General features: G+C 34.2%; 3 protein-coding genes across 4 annotated transcripts; 1 reads left to right on the forward strand and 2 right to left on the reverse strand.

Annotated features, from left to right (window-relative positions):
* Window positions 1–6,313: 6,313 nt before the first annotated feature.
* On the reverse strand, window positions 6,314–8,931 carry LOC124445556 (galactosylceramide sulfotransferase-like). Its single transcript, XM_046996276.1, has 3 exons — window positions 8,736–8,931; window positions 8,476–8,533; window positions 6,314–6,920 (listed from the first exon to the last, which is right to left on the reverse strand). The coding sequence occupies exons 2-3, from the start codon at window positions 8,489–8,491 to the stop codon at window positions 6,424–6,426; spliced, it is 513 nt and encodes a 170-aa protein (XP_046852232.1). The 5' UTR covers window positions 8,492–8,533; window positions 8,736–8,931; the 3' UTR covers window positions 6,314–6,423.
* A 1,344-nt stretch (window positions 8,932–10,275) lies between these two features.
* Window positions 10,276–14,908, forward strand: LOC124445554 (lys-63-specific deubiquitinase BRCC36-like). The gene is made up of 9 exons (XM_046996275.1): window positions 10,276–10,409; window positions 10,941–11,063; window positions 11,352–11,445; window positions 12,341–12,429; window positions 12,985–13,040; window positions 13,109–13,208; window positions 13,822–13,853; window positions 13,931–13,980; window positions 14,438–14,908. The coding sequence occupies exons 1-9, from the start codon at window positions 10,302–10,304 to the stop codon at window positions 14,593–14,595; spliced, it is 810 nt and encodes a 269-aa protein (XP_046852231.1). The 5' UTR covers window positions 10,276–10,301; the 3' UTR covers window positions 14,596–14,908.
* Window positions 14,909–15,268: 360 nt separating this feature from the next.
* LOC124445553 lies at window positions 15,269–21,466 on the reverse strand. Of its 2 annotated transcripts, none has more exons than XM_046996273.1 (2): window positions 21,148–21,466; window positions 15,269–17,195 (listed from the first exon to the last, which is right to left on the reverse strand). In XM_046996273.1, exon 2 carries the CDS (start codon window positions 17,155–17,157, stop codon window positions 15,811–15,813), a length of 1,347 nt encoding a protein of 448 aa, XP_046852229.1. In that variant the 5' UTR covers window positions 17,158–17,195; window positions 21,148–21,466; the 3' UTR covers window positions 15,269–15,810. The 2 variants fall into 2 exon arrangements, with proteins under 2 accessions (XP_046852229.1, XP_046852230.1); XM_046996274.1 differs by having other exon boundaries at window positions 15,269–17,393.
* Window positions 21,467–22,080: the final 614 nt, after the last annotated feature.

Below are 22,080 nucleotides of genomic sequence, written 5' to 3' on the forward strand. Positions count from 1 at the left end.
TTTGTCATTACTCATGTGTCATGGTGATTCATGACCAAGAATGTTAAATTGTAGTTTCGATTCTATGTTGATGTCAGTTGTTCGTTCATATAATGATGATGGGCCCCATTATTATATGAGCCCACCTAAAGGTGGTCTGCTGATACTAAGCAAAGATCGACTCTGCACTAAGCATTCTTTGAGTGATGTTATAAATGGGGTATTGAAGTGATCCCTTTTCCTTCGCTTGAAGATACCATAAGAGTGCATTACAAAATTTAATCTATCGAAATGGCGATTCATGATATCAGTAGCTACTTTATTGGTTAATGATGCTGGTAACTTCGAGTATGGAATGGACGACGTTTTGAATGGACATCGCACAACGTCATGTGTACGTGAATAGTCACATTGAAATGATTGGACTATGAAAAGGCAATATACTCTACGAAGATGGAAAACAAGCGAGTGGAAAAACACGATCCATGTCTTGTGGTTTGTAAGTTGAGTAGATAAGTGCTGTATGAGTAACTGCATGAGATAGTTAAAAAAGATCCTGATGGTCTATTTTTACTGAATTTGAACCTTAATCATGGAAAACACCTAAATAAAAGAAAGTTCAATAAAAGATGTCGCATGCGGTGAGAAAATAGCTGGCTTTCACTTGCTACTTTTTACTTATTTTATTTAACATTTATAAAAAAATTGCAATGCTGCACGTGTAGGGTTCATTAAATTTCTAAGATAAAAATGTTACAAAAAAGTTCTATGATATACATAAAAGTTCTATTTAAACACTGCACGATGAAAAAAAGAAAGAGACCTACTGGACAATGCTTTGAAATCAGGTATTAAAGTTTTGTTCTTTTCAATATATTTAATTTTTGTTTTTATTCATTAATTATGCTGACGTTTATAACGTGTTTTTTATATAGTAGCTATGTCTGTGGGCCTACTAACTGGACAATGAATGAATGACTACGGAAGCACCAAGAAGCAAGTGTCCTTATTGAAAGATTCACACTTGCGACATTTTTATGCATAATGTTTATCAGTATAACGCATTTTAAAATTCAACCTTTAAAAATTTCCGTAAAACTAAACTTTCACAATTGTCAAATTTTCTGACAAAACACACAAGTGAAAGCCAGCTATTAATGAAGGCCTTAAAGGAGCAACATGGAAATTTTGAATCGAATGAAGTCTAGTATACATCAAAAATGATTTTAATGCAAGTCATGACGTCAATTTGGTCATTTTATTTTTCATTGTTATTGGCATGTGAATGGTCAACTCGTACGTACTGAATAATTTTTGCATAATAATTTTTTCATACGTATGGTTTTATTTTTCGTGATATTAGTCCCTGATATTAGTTTTTATTTTTCGTTTTTTTTTGTTATCACTCTACGCTCTTTCATTCTTTGTTTTCTATTAAAGTTTGCGTTTCTTTTGTTCGAGCACAAAATATTTGCTGTTTGCTGTGTCAATAGAGTAGTCAGTCCGCTTTTATGTCGCTCTATAAATTTGAATTTGTACACGACTGTAATGCACGATCAGACTACGCTGCATATTAAAGTAGATCATCGGGATCAATGAAAATTTAAAAAAATAAGAAACATCTTAAAACTACAAAAATTTAAGGAAATTTTTCTACATTTTTCATCTTTTCTTTTATCGGAGGGTTTTTTACCGGATCCACCGGTTTTCCCTCCCATTTCGTTTTTTTAGAAAAAAAAAACAGTGTCCACATTTGGGGCCATTAAGCGATGTTATTCGTCACAGCATTATATATTGTGGCTGTCTTGAATATTCACGTTTCTTTTTTATTTCTTGGCCTTTGGGTGTATCTCCCAAAACACTCCGTTTATAAATGACAACGGCATACATTTAAAAAATTAGTACGCAATACGTACATTTTGGTAGACTGCAAGTTTATAACTACTGAATGAAGTAGATTTAATCAACATATCAAGACGAAACGTCACTATTATATATCACTATTATATTATATTATATTAATATTATATTACTATTATATTATTATATTATATTATATTATCACGTCACTATTATATTATATTATATTATTATATTATATCATCATATTTAATCAAGAAGAAACGTCACTATTTTAATAAACTTCATAAAACCAAATTGTTCATGACTATGTTCTAAATTATTTGTTAGGCTCTAATATTTATATTGAGAATCCGTTTCCCGCCTGGCACTTCATTGGCAACAATATTAATCAACATAGTTAAAAACGTAAAATAAAACTATATATTTAATATCATTTACGTCAATCTTTTTCAAGATTTGAAAATGCTCCTTAGTATAATATGACCAAGTAATTTCCTTTTACCCTGGAATCCGATACTACAAGTAATTGCTACTGCTAAAATCTGGTACTACAATTGTTGAAGATCAAAGGTACAAAATTCCAGAATATCTCTAACATTCTCTTGTTTTGTGATGAAAAAAGCCTACACAGAATGAAGTCACTAAATTTCTTGATGCATCTCCGCAAAATGACAACGAACACGTTACGTTGGACCACTTGACCAAATTCATTAAATCTTATGGAAGTGACGTCATTGCATTTCTTTAGTTCACCACTGGAGTCAGTGTGGGTCTGCCAGAAATGAAGTTGAAAATCACGTTCACCGACTTAAAGGGTTTAGCCAATCGGCCTGTTGCGCATACTTGTGGTCCTTTATTTGAAATTTCTAGCACCTATCAGTGCTACACTGAACTAGTTGAAGAGTTTTCATCCATACTTAGCGAGAAAGTTTATGGCTGTTTAATATTTTCTGATTGCGACGTTAAAGTCATATCTTCAAACCTAAATATTATATCACATTACAATATTGTATTTTTTGTTTATGGTGAAATCCATAATATACTGTTGAAAGACCTATTTCACCAGCTGATTGGCTTCACTAATTGTATTATGTAGAAACTGTTAATACATGCTGTAATTAGCATTCAGTCTGTTTTTTTTGGCAACGACCAAGTACGATACGATTTTCTCGTCACTTTCTTGACAGTTTTGTAGCGTTTAAGAGTGCTTGCAGTTTTGTTTTGATAGTTCCTACTAAAGTAATACCGTATTGCCTCTTCGACAATGTGTAACTGTACATCCTGTGTCCCAAGTGCAGCAGTCATCATTTTACTAAGGTGATAGCCGGGAGGGCACATTATTGTACACTTTGTAATATTATATATTAATATATTATATATTTTGATCTATAAATTTAGGGCTTTACTCTGTGTAAGCTTTTTTCATCACAAAACAAGAGAATGTTTGAGATTTTCTGGAATTCTGTACCTTTGTTCTTCAACAATTGTAGTACCGGATTTTAGCAGTTGCAATTACTTGTAGTATCGGATTCCAGGTTTATAGGAAACTACTTGGTCATATAACACGACAGAGCATTTTCAAATCTTAAAAAAAGTTTGACGTAGATAATATTAAGTAAATAATATACATTTCTGAATAAATAATATATATAATATATAAAATCTTCCCTAAATCTTGCCTAAAATCTTGCAATATCTTGACACGATCTTGCCTAATATTTTGCAAGATGTTGCATGAGTAAAATCTTGCAATATGAGCAAAGGTGTGCTGTTCAATCGCAAAATTACTCAAGAAGAGAAGTTACTTTCTAGATTGAATCATGAAAATATTGTGAGGTAAGAAGAAATTTATCATCCAAAATGAATCAAAATTTTATAGCGTAATGGTTCAAAGCGAGGTTCAATTTAGACGACACAAATTGCTTGGTTTATTAAATGTTATCTTTGTAGAAACTATTATAACTAAGTAGATCATCCCTTTTTTCCATGAAGCCCATGAATGCTTTCGTTCACGATGAGAGAGTTATATTGTATAAGTAGGCTGTCGTTCATCACGAGAGAGTTATGAGAAAGTGGCATTGTAAAAGATAACAAGTAAAAAACGCATAAACATGCTTAGAGATGGTTTAAATGATAAGTCAAAGATGCAGAAGTTGTTTGATGTTCTTGGATCTTCTATTACTTGGATGTTCTATTTTCTTTTATGAGAAGATAGAAAAATAGATAAAAGATAAAATTCAAAAGCAAAAAAACCCCGTTTTCGGTCCATGCTTCCCGATACCCTCTTAAGCGTAAGGCACTAGAACGCTGCATGTTAACGTTTCGGTAGGAGATTTCGGCCGCTCCACGCTATCCTACTTGGGGATGCCAATACGTAGCAAGCTTCCGCCCATCAGACCCCGAGATCGCCTGCGATAGGCTTTGCTCGGGGTACGCAGGGAGAGTGCGGTCGCCACCGAAGTGTGGGCCCCTAAGCCACTGCATACTATATCGCACCCAGCTTCCACTGCTAGTTGACATCTACTATACCTAGTATTGGCTTTATATATATATACAAAAATTCGAAGGCTTACGAAAGTTGTGGTATTATCAATGTCACTACAGCGCATGCCCAGATTATTTCTTTGATAGTTTGCGACTAAGTGAGCTAATTGCCACAAATGCAATGCAAGTACATATAGTTAGTCGTTACCATGACTATGAACAATTAGTCGTTACCATGACTATGAACAATTAGTCAATGCTCTTGCGCACGCGCAGAGGATTTCTCTATTAAATTGTTACTAAGCATTCTATTTACTTCAAAATCGATGCTAGTAGATGCAGTTGATCGTTGCCACGACCATTAACTTGGGCAAATGGTCATGCCTACTGCGCATGCTCAAGCAGACTGCGCATGCGCAGATGATATATCTTAAAATTTGTGACTGAGCGAGCTAATTACTCCATAATCGCTTCTTCTACATACAGTTGGTCGTTGTCATGATCATGCACTCGGAGAGCTGGTGCCGTTGACTACGCATGCTGAGAATTAATTCTCAATTAATTTTTTACGGAGCGAGCTCTGAAATTGGTGCTTCAATATGCGCATAGCAAATTTTCAATCATATATTTTTGACACGCTATTTGTCTTATTAAGCTTGTGTTTACAAATGCATATCAAACTCATAAGCACTTTATTACGCCACTTGTAATATCTATGACAATGTTAGAGATGTTTTTCTTTTTCTCTATAACTTTGTATATGTATATTTTGTGCATAAACAATGCCCTAATATTTATGGCAGATATTATAATTCGTGGATTGAGGTAGAAGAAATACTTAAAAATGAAACTTTCAAAAGTAAAACAAAATCAAGAGTGATAGAAAAGAAAGGACGACGCCAGGTTGAACATAGCTTCATGAAATTGAACGTAGTTCCAACTACTAACGTACGCTCGAGAGTTTTGGATGAGGAGTCGATGACCAATAAAAACACGAATTATTCCAAGCATGATGACGACGATAAAAGCTTTAGCGAGGACGAGGCTCTAGTACAAAAATAATCCATTAAAAACACGGAGTCTACTGAAGATATGTTCAAAAGAAATATCGATGAATCGCATATACAGTTTGAAATGTCGTTGGCTCACGTGGTGTATAAAAGCGGGAACTGTTCATGATGTTGCTGAAGATATGTGAAAATAACTACCTGCGTCTTTCCTTTAGGACGAGGAATCTGGTTTCGAAAGTGAAAAGGAAGCAATCACCACAAAAGATTTGAAAGAAGATTCAAAGTGTATATATAGAGATGAAATATTGTGAGAAGATTACTCTAAGGAATGCTATGCATTCTGCAAACTTTGTATATATAGAGATGAAATATTGTGAGAAGATTACTCTAAGGAATGCTATTGACCTGAGATAGTACAAGGACCAACAGCGAATGTGGTGGATTCTCCGTGATTTTGTCGAAGGATTAGTTCATGTTCATTCACAAGGAGAAAATAATTTGTGAATAATTTTTTGTTTTGCACGATAAATACATATAAAGATTTATTATTGGCTGTGTTTCTCTAATTTTTGCCAATAAGGTATGATTCAAGTAAACGCATTTCGACATTTTTGGTTTCTATTGTTACATATTTTAGGTGTTTTCTTTAAAAAGTGAACTAAAATCATGCCTAATGTCTTTCTAGATCTTACATGAGTAAAATCGTGTCTAATATCTTGCAAGATCTTGCATGAGTAAAATCATGCCTAATATCTTGCAAGATCTTGCATGAGTCAAATCTTGATTTAATTTTGTATATTTATTATGTCGTCAATGTAAAAGTAAACAGAATGTGGAATGATGTTACTTCTATTTGTGTTCGTGTACTTCTATTTGTGTTCGTGTATTGTTTTTGTGGGCTACCGTATAGTTTCGTGCATATCTAAAGTCTTGAAAATCAAGTTACATGCACAACACTGAACCTCGTGACATCGTTCTTTTATAGAGAAAAAATTTATCAAATGCAGGGTTTACAATGTTCTACAGAGTACTTTCATATATGAGGCGTGATAAATGATGATACAAACTATCTCTTTGATCGCTTTGTTCATGTCTTATCCAAACGATGCTTGAAGAAGTTCAAATACGTCATTTCAGAGCGCACCATCCTTTGGCAAGACAATATATGTTCATGTGGAATATCAGACTTTAGAGCATGTCCATATATGAAAGAGTTTGATCCGGGATAGGGTCTATCCAGGACTACTCGACCTGCTTGCAGGCATATGCGACGAAAATCAGCGTTTTTTTTTCTCAGTAATGAAACGTCATTCCAAAAGCTATCGCCTTCATTTCGAATTTTTTTCCACAAAGTTTCATTAAAATGCTTGTAAAGCATCAGATCGGCTTTGGACCATTGTAAGATTTTGTCGCGAGTTGCAGGATTTGACTGGTTTCTCGAATCAACTTGTCGATTCAGTTGAAAATAAACAATATCATCCACTTTCCAACACATTTTACGCTTCAGAAGAACCAGAGACTCGTCAAAGTATTCCATGATTAGAACCAAATGGAAACGGTTAGAAATAATTTCTATCGCATCATCTATACAAGATTTATTACTTAAAAGTGACTCGTAGAAACCTAAGTCAAAGAACTGTGGATTACGTAGTAGATGCAGGCTGGGGTAGTTAATGAGTAGTTGTTGATTATGTTGCTGCAAATAATTCACTATACGCAATGCATTGTTAAGAAAGTATTCTAACGGTACTGATTTCTTTTGCATGTGAAGTCCTAACAAACCACCAAAGTTCATAAACTTATAAAGCGAGACAAATTGAGTGACAGGATTTCGTAAAATAGTTATGTACTTTGTTCCTTGTGGCATGAGCTCAAGGAATGCTTTGGCTTCGAATCGCGCATGATTTGATACTATATTTGGTCGCAGTCTTTTGTTCTGCACAAAGTCCTCCTGGAAGGGTAAAGGCCACAGGAAATGATGAAAACCATCTTTCGGAAGAGCTATTGTGCGATTATGTGTTTCGGCAAATCTGTTTAGAATATTTGTAAGAGTACTGCTTCCAGTTTTATGGGTTTTGAGAAACATAATATTTTTTTGAAGTTTTCCACATCTTATTTTGTCAACTCGCCTATTAAAGGAACATTTTATGAGGTTAAGTTTATATCACATGCAGTCACAGTAGAGAGAATTTACAGTAGAGCCATTCTATTGAATTTTTTTGTGCCACGCATGTCTCATTGCGCATGTGATTACCATAGTGGCAGCCAGTCAATTATAATTTCTGACCAATAGGAATGATGAATTGGCTTACGGCAGCCAGTAATCTTATTAAATATATACAGCAGCCAGTTGTACAGCGAAGTGGCTCTACTGTGTATTTCCTATTGGTGGGTTGCAACCTTTCCACTGGGAGTAAGAGAACAATGGAATGCTCGCCATGTTGGATGAAATTTGCATTGTAAATAAGGAAAATCTTTTGCTAAAATCATCCAACATGGCGTCTATGACGTAGATTGCAACCCAAGAATACTGTGTCACAGTGTTGAAGTTTTCGTTATCTCAGGGAAATTACAGCTAAAAGTCTGTGCACAAATGTATAAACGCCCTGTGCATTAATGGCAAAGCTTAACTCATTTATATAGTCGAGTATCGTGAATAATAAGAATTACTTAGCAGTGTGGAAGTACACTCATTGAAATATGATTATGGTTGTGAATTAATCACTTTTGCTTTTTCTTATAACCAGTTTTGGAAAAGAGTTAAATATTAGTATTAATACATTAATTTAAGTGCAGTAATTTTGTAATTTGTAATTTTATAATTCTCCCTTTCAGTAGAAACATTTAAATGACAAAAACTCAACAAATGCAGGCCGTAAATAGTCAAGTGGGGAATCACCAATGGCCATGAGTGCATTCACTAAAAAATAATCAAAACATACTTTTACAAGCATTTAAGTATTTGACGTTGTCCCTTGATTAATCTAAAAAAAATCTTACTCTTGTGTTTAGAAGAGATTCTTAGAAGAAACAGATCATTGACACAAAATATGTAGCTTTTTTAAAAAAGCATAGAAAATTATGTTCTTCACTCGTTTCAATATTGCCAGTGTGCACGGTCCTGGAATGTGATGCTTACCTAGCTCCCAGTCCATGGGTAGTGTTTTACTAAGTTTGTTTCGTTTCTGTTTATCAGTCTATAACAGTTGAACCGATTATGAAAAGTATTTTGACTTGCGTAATCTTTTAATTTATGTAGTTGGACTACAACCTTAATTAGTTGACGGATAGACTAAAGCATTACACGCGAGCAAAAATTAAGGATTGGCTAAGTTTCTGCACCATTTCATCTCACTGCCGACAGTCCAATCTTCGAGCAGTAGAAAAAATGAAACTTACATTGATCTATAAGCGGTCTTGAAAGGAGCATTCAAATTCATTCGTATCTTCCTTGACAACAATGAAACACCATACAGTTTGACAAAACCTGCATTGATTATCAACAAAAGAACACAAGCAGTAAGACGAATCACTTTTTTTGAGCAAAACACTTTGTATATACGTTGTATGTGTAAGAACACAAGACCTTTCTGCATTACTGATGATCTTTGAACTAAAATTAATGTTTTAACAAGTAATAGCCATTTAGCAAAAAATGATCATGAATTAGTAATTGTAATACAGGTTTTACAAAGAACGAAAATTTGACGTCACTACTACGCTCTCATTTCTTTGTTCATTTCAGCGCGGACATGAACGTAGTCGTTTCTATAAAAGTGTTATATGAAGAACACGATGGTAAAAAAGCAAATATATATACATTATCACCGTCTAATTGACGTTCTCCGGATGAAAAAAATGAAAATGACAGCAGTTTAGAGTATTTCTTACTTGTTATCCAACATTTCATTAGAGTACAAAATGATGCCACACACTGGAGTATGTTGCCTCTGTAATTTAGATAGTGGTATTTGTTATGTGCATGTTATTATTGGTCATAATTCGTTGAAGAAACGTAAAATATAGCTGAGCATGCATGAATGCCCCCCTGTCCCCCCCGTACGGAGGTATCCGTGTCACTGATGGTCACATACATAGATTCTTTTATAGCTTCAATATGAGTCAATAAACAAAAATCTCAGAATTTCCTGTCATCATCTTGGCAATTTATTGCACTTCCTATAAATTTCCTTCCAAGAAGGGTTTCTGGCATTTTTCTCGCCAAAGCCTTTTTTCTTTTGCCGGTCAAGCACACCGGTCACATTACCACTAATCGTTTCGCTATTTTACATGAAGTCAGTGTTGCCAGATTGTGAACAAAGTTCATAGATTTATGAACTTTTGATTTTTATTTTGAATTTTTTTGAACAAAAAGAATTTTGTGAACATTTCATGAACTTTTACTAAAAATTAAAAACTTTTTATGAACGTATCAGTTATAAAGGACAAGCTTGTTTACACTGAATATACATTGGTTTAGAGATTCCAGACAAAGCATAATTCATTCTTCAATGTTGATGTGGAGAGAATTTTTTCTTCTGTGAATGCAATCAAAACTAAAGGAAGAAATAGAATTTGCACACAAAGTCAGTCTGCGGTATTCTAAAAGTTAAGTAAGGAGTGAAAGAGTCAGGAGGCTGTTTTGAATATTCTCCATCGACCAATACTTTCGTGTGACACTCGACATTCTTTGTGCTCAAGCTCTGACTCAAGCGACGAATCGGAATCGAACTAAATAATTGTTTTTCATTGTTATTTTTTTGTTATTTTGCAAATGTGCAATGTGCATCATTATAAATTTACATGTGATTTAGCTTATTTCATTCATTTGGTGCAAATTATGAATTTTTGTCGATTTATGAACCTTGGTGGATAATATGTGAACTTTCTGAACATGCCGACATGAACTTATTAAAAATTCATCTGGCAACACTGCATGAAGTATTTATTTTCTTTCTAAACAAAATGGCGGCAGAAATAAAGGTAGAAATACAAGCTGATGCTTTCATGGTTTGCCTCACTCATGCATTATCCACTGACCGTGAGGAAGTAATGGGTCTTCTTATAGGCGAGGTATGCTATCCGTCACATTTGAAGAATATAGAAAGTAACAATGTACCAATGTTAATAATTTTCTATGAGGAAGAATCGCCGCGACGTCGCCAAATGCCAATTAGACCGAATTTCTTTATTCTGTTAAAGTTAACTTGTGGTCACATATAATTATCAAAAGCGCATAAATTTTTACTAGCTTCCCGTAGTTTGTTAAAGTAATCTTTGACCATCTTTTTTCCCATCTTCTCATTTTTACAATAACGAAGCTTGTGTACAGTGTACTATACAGAGTTAGAGACAGAGCTATACTTTCGGTTCTTCTGCGTATTGAAATGTGTATATTTCAATGTTAAAGATCGCATGCATATATCATGAAAGATTATGTAAAGATTTCATTTACATAGATGTGTTGTGTGCTTTGTACAAATTGCTAGATTTCAAATGTTTGTACAATTTATCTTTGTTATCATGCTTGAACCTGTTTAAATTCTGTTTTCTGAAGTGCTAATATTCATGTTATTATCAATAATAACTTTTGTATATTTCTAGGTTGATGAAGTGAATGCAGTGTGTCACATATTTACAGTCTTTATGCTACGTCGATCAGACAAGAGAAAAGATCGTGTTGAAATATCACCAGAGCAATTATCAAATGCTTCAAATCAGGCTGAAGTATCCTTACGTAAAAAATAACGTATATTGAATTGTTGCTAATGAAGGTCAAAATGAATTTTCTTCTGTGTGCAGCATTTTCTTATGTTTCCTTTTTGAACATTAATTTATGATTTTTTTGACAAGTATCTGACTTGTATTATAAGTTGCTATTTTAAAGCACACTTGTTGTTATTAATTTAATGAAAAGTTGTTTGAATAATTTGCATAAATCCTCTCACATTGGTTTCTACTGGGTTTTTTAAAGTTAGCCATGTGTATTATGTTCAACCTTAATGTGGAGTGCAGAAATTGGGTAAATTAACTAAAAGGAAACGACCGATGAGGATTCTGGGATGGTATCATTCACATCCACACATAACTGTCTGGCCATCCCATGTTGGTAAAGTGATTGCATTTTTTTGATGTTGATTTTGTTCACTATTCATGCAAAGAATGGTTTTTGTTTGATGTACATCTATGAAGGTGCATGTAGAAGGTTGAAATGAATATGTGTTTTATAGAACTATCATAAGTAACAAGTATGTTTGTTTTACTTAAATGCACATACATGGGCCAACATGGCTCGATTTTGAGGCAAGGTGTGCACCTCCCCTCAAATTGCTTTGCACTTCCTCTTATGTACATACAGGTTTTGCACCTTCCCTTAAAATCAAATCTTCTCCCCTAAAATACATAATCATCCTATTCATTGCCAAAAGCACACCACAAATTCAAATCTAAATTCTTAAGTACATTAAAATTAAGACATCTCCGTAATCTGTCATTTTAATCATGAGAATTTGAGAATTCAACCAATCATATAGACCTTGTTTTTCAGGGGCTATTTTGTAATAGACGATATTGTGTGTGCTGTATATATTAATATTTAATACTATACTTGTTAAAGCTCTTAATCACGTGTTAAGTATTTGTGTTCACTGGCATTGATCAAACGTTAATTGTTATTGGAGGGGGACCATATTCGTATGTTCTGCCATGCCAGGCTGGTTTCTTTTGAAAGTTACATTGTTTTTTTAAAAAATAAGCCATGTATAGCTGAATATATGAATACGCATAGTGCCCTTACCCGATTGACGTGCAACTGACGCTGAGCCATAGATTCCCCGAGAAGGCAAACAATCAGACCTCCACGCACCTCCCTTCAAATTTCTCACTCCTCCGTTGATGTTTACACCAAAATCATGCATTGAGGCAATGTATCAGATGCATTTCCAGGATAGAAATGAACATGTGTTATAGACTATTGTTATAGCAAATATGTTTTTTCTATAAAGACGTACAGACACAGGCCATGTACCAGATGATGGATCCAGGATTTGTTGGATTGATTTTCTCATGTTTCAACGATGATAGTGCCACCTCGGTAAGTTGAATTTGAAGGCAGGGGCCGGTTGCATAAAGCCTGGATAGCGTTATCCATTGGATAGCAAAACTTTTAAACTTCTAAAAAAGGTGTTTATATTTTTCTTACGACAAAGAAATTTTGTAATCCTCGAAACAATATTTTATTTCAGTGATTGCGCAGCTCAAATCGTATACTTTTCTCCTATAAGAGGTTTTATGAACGTTCAGAAAATATTGCTATCCAGTGGATAACGCTATCCAGGCTTCGTGCAACCGACCCCAGAAGTGTAAACTAAGAAAGAATTAAAGATGCCAAAGTTGAGTATGACTTTGCTCGGCAACTTTGCTTTATTTTTATGTGGAGAGTGATTAGTATGAGAAGGATACATGTCAGACTACATTCTTTTGTGGATTGTGTGCGACATTTTCGATTTATCTGAAGATATTCGTTTCCGTGCATACCAATGCCTTTAGATTTAAGTCTTGCCTATTGAGCAAACGTTGATGTGAACTTGTAAACTTGGGAAATTTATCATCGTTGTCATTAATGCTGTTTATTAAAAAACTGTTTTAGACTGGGCAACTGGTTATGACGTGTTTTCAATCGAAACCCGGCATTAATCCCAATGAGTGAGTTTATGACTTAAATTTATCATACGCCTTTCTGTGTGGTTTAACTTTATAATTTGTGAATTCAGACTTGAAAGAGTTGAAGTGCCGGTGGAGATTACACCGAGCGAATGCATCAGTGACGCTTGTCTTGTGGCACTGGAACAACTGCCGGACATTTTGGGACAGGTCGAGTTTGAGTACACCTTTAATTGTTACGCATGGATTAAACTTTATTTTAATGAATTAAATTTCATGATGCACAGCTTTTGGGTTGTTAGTCAGAAAATTGAAACGTCTGTTTGGGAATAATAAATATAGAACATAATTAATAAACAAACCTGAAGAGAAATTAATTGTATCGATTACTAAAAATGTACAAAGTTAATTTAAAGTTAAATACTTGGAATCATGCGTATCAAAAACCTATAAATCTACAATTTTTGTGATCTTTCCTTCACTGCGTAACGTGAATGTAACGTGAAGTTAATGTAAATATTTGGAAAACCAAAACGTATTTAAATGTATTTTTTGAGATGTAGCTATAGAATCTAAAATAGGACAAACCCATTAACTTGATATAATTTAGAAAAACGTTTGCGATAGTAGTTAGGAATCCAGCAAAAGCACATTGCACTTTTTCGTGTGGTAAAAACAAAACATTTCGTAGATCCAACTTAGAATCCTTTTACATCTTTTTAGTAACATTTTAGGTGCTTGACCTTGCGAGCATTTTTTATATTTTTTTTGCCAAAATAGCACAATATCAAGAAATTTCTGCAATGTATTTATGTAATTGTAGGAAGAAGAAGAAGTGTATCAAAAGGCGGTCAGGTGATTAAGAAAGGGAAAACAATGTCTACGCCGTATTTTGACACATGAGTAACAAGCTTTTTCTTGGAATTTTTTAGTAATTTAATGGAAAAGAACGATCTTCTGACGACAGTTCACAACGGAGCAGGTAAATATCTATAAGATTTAGCTATAGAGTAGAGCATGAAACCCTTTCAAAAGTATTTAAATTATGTGTCTAACGCTCTTCCGATTAATAGGTAATTCAATACAAAAAAATTTTTAAAGTAAATGGAGTATCGTTACATGTTAGTAAATGTAGATCGTCCTGGTTGGTATACTCCTGAGAAGGACTGTTTTTGTTGTTGTTGACTGACGTTCCGACAACAACAATAACAACAACAAAAAAAGTCCTTCTCAGGAGTATACCAACCTGGACGATCTACATTTACTAACATGTAATTAAAAATTTTTGTTATGCGAAATCATCAAGCGTCGATTGCGACTCTGGATTGTAAACCAGCCCCCATTAGTAGCCAATGGTTAGGTGTTTTTTCCAAGATGTTGCAAGGTCTTATGATGAGCATTTTTGCTTTGCCAAATAAAATTTTTCTTGTGTCTTGCAGTTTTTACAAAATCACTTTGTCATGTCATCGAAGTCATGTGTGGACCTCTAATGCAGGCATTTGAAAACAGAGTGAAAAGAAACGAAAGAAAAACAAAAGAATTAATCAGAGAAAAAGAGGAATTACAACGACGACTTGAAGCAATAAAGAATGCATGAAAACCTTTAAATTCGTGGCTAAGCAATTTATTGGATAAAATTCAGCATCCCACAAATGCAAACGCTGTCCAGTATCTATACAAATACTGTAACAAGACAGACATAACTCCTCTCCTGATAATTTTGCCATACTATCTTCCTGTTCCTAGTTCGCGAAAGCTTGCACACCTATTTCAACTCTTAAATCTGATCTCAATGAAAACACTTCGTCAATTGCACTGTCATTTATATTAATGTAAACCCAACGAATTATTCCGAAGATGTCGCGCGTAGCAAAAAGTGTCAATAAAATCCTTTCTCTATGTTTCTATTACTACAATGGCTATTTATTTCACTGCAATAAGCTGGTCTTTAATGCTCGCAATAAGTTGCGACATGCAGTCAAAGGTCTATAGAGTACGTTCTCAAGCTATCCCCTTACAACTTTTGAATAGGCTCTGCGGTCATTAGAGTTGTTTTCAATTGAGCTTTTTTCTTCTAGGATCTTGGAGTTAGAGTATTTGGAAAAGCGTAAAAACTAATTACAGGATGAGAAAATAAAATGCGTGGCCTTAGCTTTGGCTATTGCTTCTGTGATCTTGTGTTGGACTATTAAATACGAAAGCGCAAAGGCTAGTGTGGGTTGCTCGAACGAAGATTTTTGATATGATAGAGCTGGAAATATACACACAAGAACAAAAAGATGCATAAGTTTTTATTTTCCTTTAGTTGATTTAAAAATGTTGAATATCAATTATTGTAATATTTAGATTCAAAGTTACATTTTCTACGTGTGCAAATCAGGGAAATGAAAACAAATTTGTTTGAAAATTATCTATTTTAACAATGCATGATCTTGAAATGATTTTTTGGAATACATTCTAATTTGTGGTTAGATTTTTTATAATTTTTTCCCTTTTTGAAAACGAGAAAACATTTGAACATTAAAAAGTTGCTAATTTTGGTTCATCTATAAAAATCAAATACGTTCATTTCATTATTCTAGATCAAATTTTCCTAGCAAAGTATCTCGCAAAAAATTGCTTCGTTGTTGTGATCATAATAAATTAACATTGCTTGTAAACAGGTGCTTGTAAACGCCTAAGAAAAATTATAAGAAATAGAGAAAAGTAGCTGCAAGACCAAGTAAGATCTCTATGAGAGTTGAACAATTTTAATTCTGATGAGAGCTTTGCTTGGACAAACATGGCTTTATCACCAGAGATATAACATGAACTAGAGTGGTTGTGGCGTACAGTTTACACCTGTTTTGCGGGCTATAGAATCAACTGTTGTGACGTCATCCCATGTCATTCTTCGTTTGTTTTCTTTGATTTCAACACTAACTTTCTTGATATGACGTTCTAAGATACTTAAGCAATACTGAGTGTGATTTCCAATACATGGATGGGGAATATTTAACCTTTCTTTTATGCTGTGCATATCTGATTTGAATAGATTAAATAAGCGATTGAGATCCGATCGTGAATATTTTTTACACATGTCTTCACTCCTGCCGGCTTCACTTATTGATAAACAGTAAGAAATTGGAATAAGTTTTGCATAGTAGTCTTGGGCATTCAACGGTCCATGGTAGGCAGTTTGAGGCTGAGTTAATAGTTTATTTTCATTAATTATGTCATTCTGTAAAATTTTGTGGCCTTCGGGCAAACGTTTGTTGTACTCATCCAAATTGTTACACATTTTTATATTCCAGTCGTAGCGATCTTTCTCAAAGAACCACGCGTAGCTGAAGATAACAGATACAGGAGAGATATAACCGGTGCCTGTGTGATGAAATTTTTTAAAGGCTTCTTCAAAGTTATCTGTCTTGAATTTTTTCAATATGTGCTCTCGGCAGTGTGTAAACGTGTCACGGTAGATGTACACAGGAAAATATGTCATAAAATCAGCCACCTGTGGGAAACCTATAGCCATCTCTGTGCTTTTTGCCCACGATTGCACCCAGCCTATTGGCATTGTACATTCAGTGCCAAGGACTCGTACTTTACCATGTGGCGTTATAGTTGACATGGTAACTGGGAGAACGAATGGCGAATCACTATCCAACCAAGCTATCACCTCGTCATCGGTGTACAGATCTATGAAAAAGCTGCTCCATAACTGACGATTATAACCAGAGGATTTTTTCTGGCCAGGAAAGGTTAAAACCTTAGGATCTTTGGGTAGTCGCTCGTAGTCAATTTTAAAAGCTTGATGAGGGAAATGTTCTTTTGTTTGATTCAATAGTGTTTCACCAAAGGCGTGATCCTTCTTTGATTCTTTATCAAGTATGAGAACCATTTTACCCAGCCATCCTGGCCAGAAAAGAGGAATCGTCTTCAACATATTGCAGTAAAATCTTTTTTTGTGCTCTTGTCTTTTACCTGACAATCTCATGAAAAGTGAAACTGAAGGATATCTATGTAGGATATTGTTCTTTGCATAAGTAAATCTATTAGAATTTAAATACAAACTTGCGGAATTAATAAATGCCAATGTCTTTAATTTTAGTAAAATGTACAAATATAATATGCCCAAACAGCTAACCACGATGAGCAAAGCCTTAAAACCAACTTTCATTATTACAAATCAAATGTTTTTATTCAGGCCTTTATCTCCTACAAAAAAAACGAAATATAAATTCTTGAGCTTCGATGCCGCCATGTTGGAGGACAGATACAAAAAAATATAGAATTCTTGGGTTTCAATCAACCACAGGGGCCATAAAAAACAAGGTTTGCCCACGCCAGCCGGAGTTCACAATAGCAGTATTAACTAATTCTTTGTATTTGCCCTCCGACATAGCAGCATCGAAACTAAAGAATAAAATCATCGATAAGGCTTGTGGAGACTGAGATTGGGTTGTTTTCTAGGAGGTTCATTTCGTCTGAATAGTAGCTAAAATTCACTCTCGCTATGATAACTACCATCCGCATACATTTTGTTTTCTCTTTGAACAGCCAATCAGATTGCAGGAAATCAAAAACATCACTAGGCATAATTGTATAAAAAAATAGTTGACTGCTATCAATGATTTATGAAATCAGTTCATTGCACTCGCAAAATTTTCAGCAAAAAAGATGGACTAAGGGGCCGTTTATATGATCTCGGGTTATTCTAACCTGCACACGCTTTTTTCAACTCGTTCCCAGTTCACTTTACATTCGACGGTTCAGTTTGCATTCAGTTCACGGTTAGCACTATTTTCCACCCAGCAAACCGCCCTTTACTTTGAAATATAATATTTTACACAATATAATATTTTACACAATCTAATATTTTACACAATATAATATTTTATATAATATTTTACACAATCGTCGAAAAACGACATATTTTCCAGCCTGGATTATAAGTTTATAACTTAAGGTGGTTGCATGAAAATTTAAACTGTAACATTTATCTGTAAATATTTTCATATGTTGATATTAAAAACTGTATTATAAAAATATAAAATTACTCGCCATCTCAAAACGACCTAGCACCAGTGCATGCATGGTTTCCTTTTAGCTTTTGGTTCTTTCCCATTAGCCGCCATCTTAAATTTATTTCCGATTGTGTAAAGTAAAGGGCGGTTTGCTGGGTGGAAAATAGTGCTAACCTATTGCCAGGGCCAAAGTGTTTATATGACAAAAAACTTGTCTCGCCTAGTAAGGACACCATCTTTTCTAAGTAGAGTAACCCTAGCAGTAGGGTTACCCTGTTCAAAAGTATCCATCATGTAATCGCTCGCTACTAACCCAATATGAAAATTATAGTAACTTAGCCCTCACAGGGTGCAGTGTGCGAATTAACGGTGTGCAATGTAAAATTTGCACATCGTTTTGGCTAGAATGTAAACAATTGCACATCACTTTTTCAAACGATATGCAAAAAACGTCTTTATTGATTACTGCCACATAAATTGAAAAAAGTTTTCAAGCTTAATCTGTACAGATCTTTACTTTATTAACGAGTGCGCTGCGGGACATTAAAATCTTAGGCCATTTTGACACAATGTCATCAAATTGAAAGACGTTGTCCCTTTGAGACTGGGAAGTCTGTCAAGAGTCAACATACATGGTGCATATATGCTTATGACAATAAGGTTGTTATACATTATTGCCAATTTTTGCATTTGCGTCGTTTTGTACAGCGTTACGTACTGTTTTTGACATCATAGCTATTTTGAGTATTTTCAATAAAATCAGGAAACATTTTCATTTTGATTCTTAAAAGAAGACAAAAAAAAACTTAAATATGCCCAATTTGAAAAATAAACCAAAGGGAATTTTGATTTTAATTAAGCCTAACGTGAGAAAAAAGAAGCCAAATTTGGCTCAAAATATTAAGCCAAACTGGCAACCTTCATCAGCCATTCTCTTTTCACTTTTGTCTTTCTTGATATCTTTGTCGAAAGGTTGTAGCTACCAGAAAAGTTAATACAGTAAAAAAATGGATGGAAACATTAAATGCTGACTCCGCTTGAGTACTAGGATGATGGCCAAGTGGTGAATTTATTGCGCTGTAAAGTTTGCACAAAAAAGGAGAGAATAACATGCGCAAAAAATTTCTCAAATACATTTGTAACTGGATCGGCGGTTGTAAAGTAAAACACTGTCGTAAATCATATGGACTTGTGCACGTTTAAAAGTATTAATTTAGCAATTAGCGCTGTGTAATAATTAACCAAATAACGATTTGATTATGCCTCTAAAGAACCATTTTTGTCGAAAAAATTGCACATCGTTTTTCCTCAACTAATTCGCACACTGTCAAGGTGTCTCGGGCGGTTGGTAAACCCTAGTATTTGAGACCATGTGAACGGCCCCTAAAGCACATCTTATACACCGACAAAACACAATCATCTTTTCCAAGTTCAAACATATTCAAAGACTTCTCAGGACTTTATTAACCTGGACGATCATCATTTACAAACATATAACGATACTCCCGGGTTCAAACCATTTACTTTAGGGAGATGGATTGTTATTTTTTTCAGGGGTGGGGTGGGGTGTATATTGATACATTCAATTGTGTTTGACAGAGTTCTTTTGAAAGTGGATTGGCTTGGAAAAGAAATCAGTCAGGCACAACTGAATAAGTGCATATTCACCTTCCTCTACACTCCCACCAATTAATGTTCTCGCTATGGCCCGGACAATTAGACAAATAACAAATAAGTATTGACACAAACAAACTTGGATCAAAGAGTATTACCATAAACTAACATATTATCTGAGTCAGCTGGCATCCCAGAAAATTCAAAAGGAAATTTTGCAATTTATAAAAAGAAATTTTGCAATTCAATAAGGAAATGTAATTAGGATCAGTACTACAAAACAGGATACAGCTGATTGTAATGCCAAAAAGTTATTGTAAACAATGTCTGATATAATTTCCAATTGTTGCTTTTTGAATACATAATGAACTCAATCCAAACTCTAAAACCTTATGTTACACTTAATAATTCCAAACATTTATAGATAACTGTAAAACTTATCAGTTCCACTAGATGGTTCCACACAATTGAGCTGGTTTTTAAAAATTTGCAAATTCATCACTAACAACATGTTTGAGCTATCTAGAGCATTTATATATAATGAAAATAGATAACTCTTGAAGATTATCTATTTTATGTAAGTTTGTCATGATAGTCTATATTTACCAACACTGTTATTAGCTAACTAGAGTATTAAATATAAAAAAGGGCAGGATTCCATCTTAAAATACTTTAGACCTTATCCTAATTCAGGTGTTTTAGGCTTAAATATTATTAAGAAATTTTCAATGAACATGGTTGCTAAAAAGTATTTTGAATTTAAAATGAGCTCCAAATTATTTATTTTGACCTACCCTATATTTCCCAGCAAATTATCATATCAACAGAAAGTGGCAAAAATAAAAAATACAATTAGGTTAATTCAGTGGCAACCCAACTAGCAACATCGCTTAGAACCGTGATATCATATGGAAATTGTTTTACTTTAAATTTCATATCATTTTACTTTTAAAAGATTAGAAATGTAATCAAATTGCATTCGGTTTGGCAGTCCTGGGCCACCATATATATCACATATACACTGCCATAGCCAGCCTACAAGTTTTAGCCCTGATATGTATAATTCAAAACATTAATGTTGTTCATTTCGAAATCACATTTCTTTTCAATGTTTTCAATTTAAGTGAGCACTGAAAAGTTGACATAGCCAGGGCCATAGCCAGCTGCAAATTGTTACCGAGGCAAAGATCATCAAACATGATATAATCAATTCAATGCATATTAATTCCGTATTAAAATATTCATTTGTCTAAATTGAAGCAGCCAACTCGAAAAAATTGACAAATTTTCGTAAGACATCCGGAGGGCATAACTGAATATATGAGTATACACCCACCTCCCCCCCAAAAAATAAGGCTCTAGCAAGACTAAATATGCTGGCTAACTACACCACTACACATTTATTGAACAATGTTACACAAGTAACACAACAAACGACACGTTGTAACCTGTAAACAGTTAACTTGATGGAATCGCATATCAATTTCTTGTTGGACGTTTGTGTTTTGTCAAAATTATTGCATACTCACCAAAAGATGTTATCGGATTAAAGACGACTGTATGTTCAACCAAAAAAACTCAGTAGCAACACGTCAATTTCTTGTCGAAACAAAAGATATTTGACTATTTCTGCAAGCATTATCACTGGACTATGATCAATGAACTCTAATACTACTTGTAGAGTTCACTGACTATGATAGATGCAATGAACTCTACAACAACTGGAAGGCTAACTCAATATACACAAGCCTAGTCTTGTCTTGTCTGAAGCCACTTAGAAGCTGATTTGCCGCTTCGCGTGTATCTCGCGTGGACTGTTTTATTTGCGTGACGGATTGTTTTGCAAAAACTGCTAAGATTGTTATTTGCAGTGCTGTGTTTTTTTTGAAATTGATTTGAATGAAGATATGATCTTCGCACTTTGCTGAATTTTTCAGGTTCATGAGACAATTGCTTAAATTGTGCAGCAAAGTGCGAAGATCATATCTTCATTCAATTTCAAAAAAACTGCTAACTTGGAAATACAATGCTAGTCTAAATGTTTTATTTTTTTTCAAAACCGTAAGCAAAATTTGGTTATTAATGTCTTAAGATGCATTGTGGACGTTCCAAGACATGTTTTGTATACGTAACGCTGTATTATATAAAACATAAAAGTGAGAACTTGCTTCGAAATATGAATTTCTTATTTGTCGTCGAAAGACCAAAAATTTAAGATAAAACTGATAACAGGTAGTCTGTATCTTTGAATGCTGTGCAAAATACACTACACACAATCCACTTAACATAACATGTTTCATAACAATTTTATTGCTTTTAAAGTTAGACTTGCTTTGTAAGATATTCACATGCTCTTTTTGTAATGTGTGAAAGTGATGATTTGAAATTTTGAATTGTGGGTGATTGTTGGTTCTTGTCATTTCCTTCTCCCACTTCTTAAGAACTTGTGGAAGATTAGACAT

This window comes from Xenia sp. Carnegie-2017, unplaced genomic scaffold (assembly GCF_021976095.1).
Source record: "Xenia sp. Carnegie-2017 unplaced genomic scaffold, XeniaSp_v1 HiC_scaffold_22, whole genome shotgun sequence".
NCBI classification, from domain to species: Eukaryota; Metazoa; Cnidaria; class Anthozoa; order Malacalcyonacea; family Xeniidae; genus Xenia; species Xenia sp. Carnegie-2017.